This window comes from Tursiops truncatus, chromosome 5 (genome assembly GCF_011762595.2).
Source record: "Tursiops truncatus isolate mTurTru1 chromosome 5, mTurTru1.mat.Y, whole genome shotgun sequence".
Lineage (NCBI taxonomy): Eukaryota > Metazoa > Chordata > Mammalia > Artiodactyla > Delphinidae > Tursiops > Tursiops truncatus.
Window position 1 is genome coordinate 104,506,606 of NC_047038.1, and position 10,038 is coordinate 104,516,643.

A 10,038-nucleotide genomic window follows, 5' to 3' on the forward strand; every position below is an offset into this window, starting at 1 on the left:
CAGTTGAAGCTAATATAATGTTATATGTTAATTATATTTCAATTAAAATAAAAAAGAAAATGGCCAACACAGTGGGGCAGGAATACATTTCCAGTGTCATTCATTCCTGTCAAGAGTGACATGCTGAGACCTGGTGGAAGGCAAAGCCTCCACCTACCATAGGCACAGGTTAAAAGTAATGATCCTTCATCGCAGGTCTAAGAAAGGACTTGCGGTAATTTGGGGTATTTGGGTTATGGTACCAGGCTCTGTCTTAAGGTTGGGGCGGTTTGTTCTGGCCAAGGTCAGCTGTGTGTTTGTTCTCTCCGCCTGTACTGGAAGCTGTTGCAACACACAGCCTCCCCGGCCCCCTCCCTCCTCATCGCAACTAAGGCTAATGCTTCACTAGCCTTTGCAGAAGAGTTGGCTTCGCAGGAGGGTTGAGCTGGGCCAGAAAGGAGGAGCTTAGACCTGTGTGCAAAACCTGGGAACCTGACTAAACATTAGTCCGGGGCCAGGATGAGGACAAAGAGACTGGAAAGACATCCCGCCCCCCTGGTAAGAAAGCCCCGTGATCACCTCCAGCCACTGGCGGTCCTGCCATCCTCGGAACTTAAATAAAGGGACAATTGGAGCCGAAATGTCACAGTTCTGACCCTTCAGGCTTGGACCACCGGGCACCCCCGACACCATGAGTTGGTCCTCACACCCCCGGAGTTTAATCCTCTGCTTCTATACTCTTTCATTGCTCTCTTCAACATGCCTGGCAGTAAGTGTGCTGTTTACAAAACGTATTTGTTTTAAATGGAAAGCTTAAAAATAAGAAAATATACGATAAACTAGTGAAATGTCTGTATTTTTCTCCTCTAGTATATTGCTACCCGAGACAACTGCTGCATCTTAGATGAAAGATTTGTAAGTAGTTTTTATGTTTCTCGCTGTGTTTGCACTGGACGTGGGCAGAGAAATAAAAGAAATTCTCTCGCAAATATCATTTGGCAGTTTAGACTTTTTTTTTAATGGAGTCTAGGTTTTACCTATTTTGATTAGTAGATCTTATGTAGCTTTTTATCAGGATTTTAAAGCACTCTATTATTGTATTTTCAGGGTAGTTATTGCCCAACTACCTGTGGAATTGCAGATTTCCTGTCTACTTACCAAACCAGTGTAGACAAGGATCTACAGAATTTGGAAGGCATCTTACGTCAGGTTGAGAACAAGACATCAGAAGCCAAAGAGTTGGTCAAAGCAATCCAGATCAGCTACCACTCTGATGGACCAGCAAAGCCAAGTGAGAATCTAACCACCACTGACTGAGAACTTCATCTGTGAAGTTCTTTTGCTGTTATTTCAGTGGTTCTGTTTGTTCACGTATTTTTATGTCTCTGATCCCATGTTACAGATGGGATAGAGAGTGCTACCAAGATTTCCAAGAAAATGTTGGAAGAAATTATGAAATACGAAACATTGATTTCAACACATGAATCAACAGTTCGGTAAGCATTTTTTGTTTCAATTTGCTCTCCAAGACTGAGCTAGTGTTTACTCAATATTCCAAGCTTCAGTAGAAGAAATCTTTTTATTTTTTTCTACTTGTATCTAATTGACATGATGCCTGACCATCTTGAACACAGTGGAGATAGAAGTATTTAGGCAATATGAGTTGTATTGGATTGTAATTGCTTTTTAATAATGATGTAGAAAAAAAAATCATGTGGGAGAAAGATGTTTTAGGTGTCTTCAAATGCTTTATGACCGTATTTACCAAAATGTTTCCCCTCACCCCCATTTGTCTTACAACATAAATTCAAACTGATGGGAATATGGGTGTTGAAAATAAAATTCTTTTTATAAGAATGTCAACAAATGTGTGGTGAGGAATTTGTAAGCAGAGACATAGGAAGGATCTTGGCTGCAAAAGTAAATTATACTGAAGGCAGAGCAGAAAAAAATGTGTTTTAAGAGATAAGTGTAACAAACATTGTAAAGCTACCTGTTGATCATGGAACCTGCAATTACGTATTCTCCTCCCTTCTCTTGAAAGTAAGATGTCTCTGTTAACAACTTCCCAGGGACTCGTAGACTTTCTGAACATAGGGTCTCAGATACAGTTTTAGTTTCTTCCTCAATTTTTTTCCTAAATTTTTCTCAAAGTAGTATAAGAAATTGAGATAAATGATGGCTGAGGAAAAGTGGCCCAGGAGGGATTTATCCTCTTTTTGATATCAGAGGGCTATTATTATTATTGTGATATTATTAGCATTATGATTTGCATTATTATTGCCCATCATTGAAGTTGAAGGAGACTACAGTGTAGAAATTTTCTAAGGCGCAGTAGAGAAAAACGTGGTCAAATAGTTTGTCTATCCTGAACCTCAAAGAAAGAGATGACAATCTATGTACTGTAGGTAGTTTTCTATCATTTCTGAATATGTACAAGCATCCCTGTGAGAAACAACAAAAGCAGGAGTTTTCACTTCCTCCAGGCTTTTGCTGAAGCTGTGTAAATAGAAACACTAAGAAGAAAGGGAAAATGTCCGTTATTTTATTTTAGGTAAGGTAGTGCCCCAGATACTTTTCCTATGTAAGTTATAAGATTGAAGTCCATAAACAGATCCTCAGTAAATCCACAAGTGAAAAGGAATAATGCTTCAGCACATGTGAATTTCAGAACAGGGCCTTTCTTTCCCTAAGAATATTATCCCAAGAATAATCACCAGAGGGTCTTCCTATTAATCAAGGTCATCACTTGTGTACCTCATTATCTGCTGCCCTTTATGCAAAAGATAAATTCAGAAAGGCCACTTAACAATGATACTCTTTATTGGCAAGGACCCTGTTATATTCTTTTCCAAAAAGCTTAGAATTTTAATTCACCTCAATTTATTTATTAACGTCATTTTACACTTTTTCCAAGAATGGAGTAATTTATCAGGAAATAATTCTTGAGAAAATAAGGTGGTATTTTTAAAAGAATATACAAAATTATTCCTCTAAAAGGAATACTCGGTTATCTTATTATTTTGCTTATAGATTTTTGCAGGAAATATATAATTCAAATAATCAAAAAATCATCAACCTGAAACAGAAAGTGGTCCAACTGGAAGCAAACTGTCAGGAACCTTGTCAAGATACAGTGAAAATACATGATACAACTGGGAAAGGTAAGTGAAAGTTTTATATTGGATTAAGTTCATCAAAGCAAATATAAAAAGTAAAGGAGATTGTATGTATTGGAATGTATACAAATACATTGGAAAATGTCTAGCTATTAAATCTAAACAGTCTGCTTAGACTTTTCTTGAGTAGCTAAAAAAAAAATACTTTAAAGGAATAATCACGTGAGAAGTAAGAAAATACTTCTCAGGAAGTGAATAGTTTACGACAAGTTAAAAATGTCATTTTCAAGGCTGGCACAGTCTTACCTGGATTTCAAACCACCACAAACAGTTCTTCTTTTTCAGATTGTCAAGACATTGCCAATAAGGGGGCCAGAGAGAGTGGGCTTTACTTTATCAAACCTCTGAAAGCTAAGCAGCAGTTCTTAGTATACTGTGAAATTGATGGGTCTGGAAATGGATGGACTGTGTTTCAGAAGGTATTTTTTCCCACAACAAATGTATTTAATAGACACCTAATTGTTCTGCTATATGCCCGATACGTTTCCAAGCACCTTGTGAACATTAACTCAATTAACATTCACAACTTCCCTTTGCGGTAGTTTTTGCCTTCTTATCGCTATTTACAGAGGAGGAAACAGGCACAAGAGGCTGAGTATCAATAACTTGCCCAAAGTCACATAACTAATAAGTAACAGAGTAAGGATATAGTCTGGTTTCAGTCTGTGCTGTGACTCTCTACTATGCTGGCCCTGCTGTTGTAGATTCATGATGGCACATAATCACAATATCATAGTGACAAAGAACTTGAAGAGATCTCTCTTGACAGGTACATCAAGACCTAGGGCTGCCCATCACAAGAAGATGATGTCACCCAGAGGATACACTGAGGCTGTTCCAAGATCAGGACCCTCTATTGCCTTTGCCAGCTCCAGGCACCCACTGCAAATCCTCTTGCATTGTTTACCTTTGACCACTGTTACAACTAATCCTGCAGGGGGCACTCAGAGCCAGCGAGTGATGGGAGCTCTGGCTGGTAGACACAGATTGAGCAATAAGTTGATCTTTCTGCCATCAGTACAAGAATCAGCAATATCAAGCTGGTGTTCTGGAGTCTTCTAGAAGTCTTTTTAAAACTACTAGTTTTGGGCTTCCCTGGTGGCGCAGTGGTTGAGAGTCCGCCTGTCGATGCAGGGGACACGGGGTCGTGTCCCGGTCCGCGGAGGGGCTGGGCCCGTGAGCCATGGCCGCTGAACCTGTGCGTCCGGAGCCTGCGCAATGGGAGAGGCCACAACAGTGAGCGGCCCGCGTACGGCCAAAAAAAGCACAAACTACTAGTTCTGTAACTACTAGTAGTTATAGTAGTTAAAACTACTACTAGTAGTTTTAAAACTACTAGTTTATAATTTATCATGTACCAGTCGCTCTTTTAAGTACTTTTACATTCTCTGGTGTAATCCCTGCAACAACCCTAAGAAGTAAGCGTCATTATTCCTACTTGATAGGTGAGAAAACAAGCAGCTAGCCCAGGGTCACTTAGTAAACGATGAAATCAGACCCTCCATATTTTGGACAAAATGTTTATAATTTTTTTGTGTGTGCACTGATAATCCACTCTCTCCTTTTGCCCATACAATTGTGTAATTAGAGGCTTGATGGCAGTGTGGATTTCAAGAAAAACTGGATTCAATATAAAGAAGGGTTTGGACATCTGTCTCCTACTGGAAACACAGAATTTTGGCTGGGAAATGAGAAGATTCATTTGATAAGCACACAGTCTACCATCCCATATGTATTAAGAGTGCAGTTGGAGGATTGGAATGGCAGAACCAGGTACTATTAGAAAAGACTTTTAACTTTTTGCCGTAGAGACATTCTGGAGTATGCACTTTCCAGCTCTCAACAGAACAGTGGGGAAGACAGTCTGACAGATGAGAAGAGCACATCCAACTATGTTCCCCAGAAGTCAGTTTGATTCTTGGGCAGTCCAAGTTGCTAGGTCCTATTTAGGCAGGATCTAAGTGTTCTGGTACAATCCACTTACCCTGGAACCATACAAAATAATAGCTAGTATTTCCTGAGCATTTAATATGTACCATAAATTGAACATGAAATTATAATTTAATCTAATCCAAATAACTGTTTCAAGAGGCAGGAACTACTATTAATCCCATTTTACAGATTAACATTTCCACGGTCGCATCGTTGGTATAGGGTAAAGGATGGATTTAAACTTAGATAGGTTAACTCTACAACCCATCCTCTTAGTGATTATCCTTGTTGAAGAGTGAATCTAGCTTCTTCAGATTTCCCAGCGCTTTAATGATCATTCAGTCAGTCAAATCCAGAGCTACTTTAAAATGAAACCAGCTGGCTTCTTTGGTGAGCTAGAGCCGCCTGGGCACTTTGAGTGTTGTATGCCTAATTAAAATTAAAAACAATATCCAACCCTCTTGTTACGTCTATGGCATGATGAAATATAGTCTGTGCCCAAATACGTATTTTTATTTTTTAAAGTTTTTAACCAGAAAGTATAATACCATAGTCAGTAGACCTCCTATGAGAACATCTCCTATATCCCAAGTCCTAGAGATCAGGGAAGCTAAATGTTTTCTGGAAATCTCTGTTCATGCACCAAAGCCCATTCTTCCCTGAACTCCATAGAATTCTGGCCCTCATTCACAACTTTTTTTCCAGGGGAGAATCTCTGTCTGATCCTATAGCTCATGTTTTGTGGGCCATACAGGGAACTTCTTTTTTGTGATGCTTGAGGAAACCCTCCTTCTTGTCACTGCCACACTGCCTTGAGAAAGGAAAACCCCTTTAGGACTTCACACTTTAGATGGTATGAGTGGCTAATGGAACTGTAGCTCCTTCAAGTTTGCTGCATTGTTTGTCACTCACTGTCAGATAATGAATGTGGTTTATGAGAACTGTGTGTACATGCTACATACTGAGATAAAAGTGGAAAATATGAAATTAGTCAGGTTCATCCACATATCTGGATTGGATATTAGGATCTTATAGGCAAAAAGCATTCAGATGGCTGAAATGTTTAGTCTTCCTGGGACTAGAAGCCTTCCTTGAAGTCTTCTAGACCCATCCTGAGTGGTGTGGGTTCCCACACCCATTTTCCCTTGCCAGATTTGCAGAAAATTTTATTCAATGAGCACATTTCAGATTAAGAAGCAAAGTTAAAAATTCCAAACAGTTGTCCTATGAAAGAGAGAACTTCTGAGATGCCTTCTGAGGCTCAGGGTCTAAGGTCTCTATTCCCTTCTTTGTAGTACTGCAGACTATGCTACGTTCAGGGTGACAGGTGAAAATGACAAATACCGCATGACATATGCCTACTTTATTGGTGGAGATGCTGGAGATGCGTTTGATGGCTACGATTTTGGCGAGGATACTAGTGACAAGTTTTTCACATCCCACAATGGCATGCAGTTCAGTACCTGGGACAATGACAACGATAAGTTTGAAGGCAACTGCGCTGAACAGGATGGATCTGGTTGGTGGATGAACAAATGTCATGCTGGCCACCTCAATGGAATTTATTACCAAGGTATGCCTTTCTTCCTTAGATGCATGAATTTGTGCATAGTCTATATTTTTATAAAAGGTAATAAATAAATATAAGGAAATGAATAAAGATATTGAGAGCTTATTATATAGTTCTTTATTTTAAACCAGAATTGAATACTGCTAGCTTATACCTGAAATTGGTCCTTCTACAAGAAATCCAACTGCTGCAAACTATGCAGTGGTATTCATCGTGCCTCCATCAGAGTTGATACTTTGGGTTATGGTGTCTCCTCTAGGCTTACCATATATATGATCTGGATGGACTACCATTACCATGTTTATGCTTGTTAACACAGTAGCTTGGTTCAGCTTCCCATGAGCTATGTGTCAGATAGATCCAGTAAGCAGTGAGTAGGTGTCTGGAGGAATTAAGCAAACAGCAGGGATGTATTGGTGAGGGCAGATGTCTATGAAAGCTTAAGAGGAGAAGAGTCCAGCCTGAGGAGTGTAGACACTTATTTTAGGACAAGGGGAGGGCAAGCTATAGTTTGCTCTAAGACTGGAGTAGTTCTGAGCACTGGTTTTACTTACTGACAAACTATTGTAACTACCCAACAGGTATGCATGGAGAAATCCTCATCCATTAAAATGAGCAATCTTCCCTCCTTAGGGCACTGTCCTAGCCAAGAGGTGACTTGGAATCCTCTTAAAAACTACTTAAACTTACCTTTTGGTTTTCACAATGTTTTCTTTTGAAACCTAACTTAGCTTTGCACCAACAAACCATGTAATTAGAAGAAGCTCTCAGGGAAGGTGCCTGACCCATATGGTCCAGAGTAGCCGTGTTGATAGCTTGTGGTACCCTCCAGTACTAGACTCTGACAATCCCTTACAAAATCACAGGAGATCTAGTGTCCAGGAACGAGGTGAAAGCACTTCAGCCTGGCCTCCACTTTATAATGGAGATGTAAAATAACATTCCAGAACTGAGCTCCTCGTATTTTCCAGTAAAATTGTGTTTTTCAGATGACCTGAGATCATCTGATGAGGAATTATGACCTGTTTTCAGAAAGGTGGTCCATCATAGCTGAATCCAGGATGGCTAAACTTAGGGAGAGAGACCAATTGGGGAAATTTGGGGCTCTAAGCCTGTTAGCAGTGAATACATTTAAAGTATGGATGTGACCAGAAAGCACAGCACAGCTGTAAGAGTTTGTTTAATAATAAGTTTATGTCAATTGTAAATGGAGATTTTAGGAGTCTTTAAGGATATTTTCAGCAAGTAGATAACACTATAAAATCTGATGTAAATGGCAATGGACTTCATAATAGACAGTTCTTTATAGACTTTCTGAGGGGAAGAGATTCAAGAGCAGTGATATGTGCATCTACAATTTGTTTTAGGTGGCACTTACTCAAAAACATCTACTACTAATGGTTATGATAATGGCATTATTTGGGCCACTTGGAAATCCCGGTGGTATTCAATGAAGAAAACCACCATGAAATTAATCCCATATAACAGAATCGCCATTGGAGAAGGACAGCAACACCACCTTGGGGGAGCCAAACAGGTCGGACCAGAACATCATGTTGAAATAGAATATGACTAAGTCATTTTACCCTGAGGATTAGATGTTCATTTCTATTAACCCACAAAGTTTCAGAAACTTTTATGAAATTTTCTTCCCATTTTCTCTTACTGTATTTATTAATTTTAAGTCTTTTATTAAGAATAGTTAGACTTGAATGACAATTAAAACTCACTTTGGACTGTATTCCCAAATGACTGAATGCAGAATTATTTAAAATTTGTTTATTTAATGAGATAATAATATTTTAGCTTATTTCCTGAAGATGTAATAAAATCATTGTGATAGTTTGCATTTTAATGATCACACGTCATTGTGTGTTGGTGATTTTTAAAATTATCTCTTACATAGTTTAGTATATGCTAATATAATAGGAGCAAACTCTAGCATTTCAAATGACTAAGTATTTTTTCCATATTTATTACCCCTAAATCATTCATATTTAATTATTCTTTTTAAATGGAGATAATTATATCTTTTTAATATATTTTTTTGTTTTGGTCATAGGCTGGAGACGTATAAAAGACCATTTCAAAAGTGATTTACTTATGAAATGACTCTATCTAAAAAGAAAAATATAGTGTTTTTCCTATGGGACAATGGACTTGCAAAGCCTCACTTCATTTTAAGAGTATAAGAACCCATGCTGAAAACTCCACTAACAGTTTTATGCTGGTTGTAATTTATCTATACACCATTTCAATAAACATTTTGTTTCCTAAGACTAGATACATGGTACATTTTATTGACCATTAAAAGCCATCACTTTCCTTCAATTTAATATTTACAGTTGGACAATCATCAGTAGTTGCTCAGTGTTCACTTTATGCTAAACATTGTACCTGACTCTTGGGAAGTTATGAAGGAAATAGAAATCATGGCTTTTGCCTTCTAGGGGTTATAAGACAAATACAGAAAAATACAGTAACCGAAAATGACAAAATTTGATATAAAAACATAAACACATGTCACAATCACATAACTCAGGTTCATAGTACCCCAGTGCAGCTGGAGACATAAGGCTGTTTGGGGATTCTCCCAGTAAATCCTTTTAGCTCCGGGCTCCTGTGGCCATATGTGGGCACTTGGAGAGGATTATAACTCAGAACAGAGAGATCCAGGGAACAGTCTGCTCAGCCCCTCACTGCTGAATAAGTTGAGCAGAATGAAGCCATTATTGCAGTAGCCAGAGATCAGGAATCGCTAACTTTCTGTAAGGAATAGCTGCATTTACATTAGTTGGCATAAGGCTGAACATGAAAAGTAATTGACTTATTTTATGGGGTCATGGGGGGAGGTCTGGTTGTTCTGAAGTCCTGAGCATTGGCTTTGGATTCTCTTCCTTTTCACAATTTCTTTCCTAATTCTTTCGCTTCCTTGTTCTCATAAGTCCTGATTTTAAAAGCATCCTATTGAGGAGATAAAAACCAGTTAAGTAAACGTCTAGGTATACAGCCAAATACTTGTGAGGCTTTGGGAAAATAGGAACATTGATTCATTGTCTGTAGCACTCATTCATTCATGTATGCATGAGGCATCCATTCAACTAACATTTATTGACTTCCTTCATTGTACTAGCCCCTGTGCTGGGTATATAGCACATAGTAGCATCCTCCTTTCTCCCAGTACTGTTCTATTCCGTCCAGTTCTCAAGTTCCAAAAAACCAGCAATAAGTCTTCCTTATTCCTCCCTCCCCATATCCTCAAGCCTGTCAAATCCACCTCCTAAATATTTATTATATTCATTTCTTTCTCTATGCCAACTGCCACCGTTCTAGTTGGGATATATATCTCTTGCCAGGATAATGGCAAATGCCTCCTTC

At 38.7% G+C, this 10,038-nt stretch overlaps 1 protein-coding gene across 1 annotated transcript; it reads left to right on the forward strand.

The window, feature by feature from the left end:
- Positions 1-496: 496 nt before the first annotated feature.
- Positions 497-8,474, forward strand: FGG (fibrinogen gamma chain). Its single transcript, XM_004330073.4, has 9 exons — positions 497-748; positions 850-894; positions 1,087-1,270; positions 1,382-1,475; positions 3,013-3,143; positions 3,444-3,577; positions 4,747-4,931; positions 6,386-6,663; positions 8,028-8,474. Exons 1-9 carry the CDS (start codon positions 671-673, stop codon positions 8,234-8,236), a joined length of 1,338 nt encoding a protein of 445 aa, XP_004330121.1. The 5' UTR covers positions 497-670; the 3' UTR covers positions 8,237-8,474.
- The last annotated feature ends 1,564 nt before the right edge of the window (positions 8,475-10,038 follow it).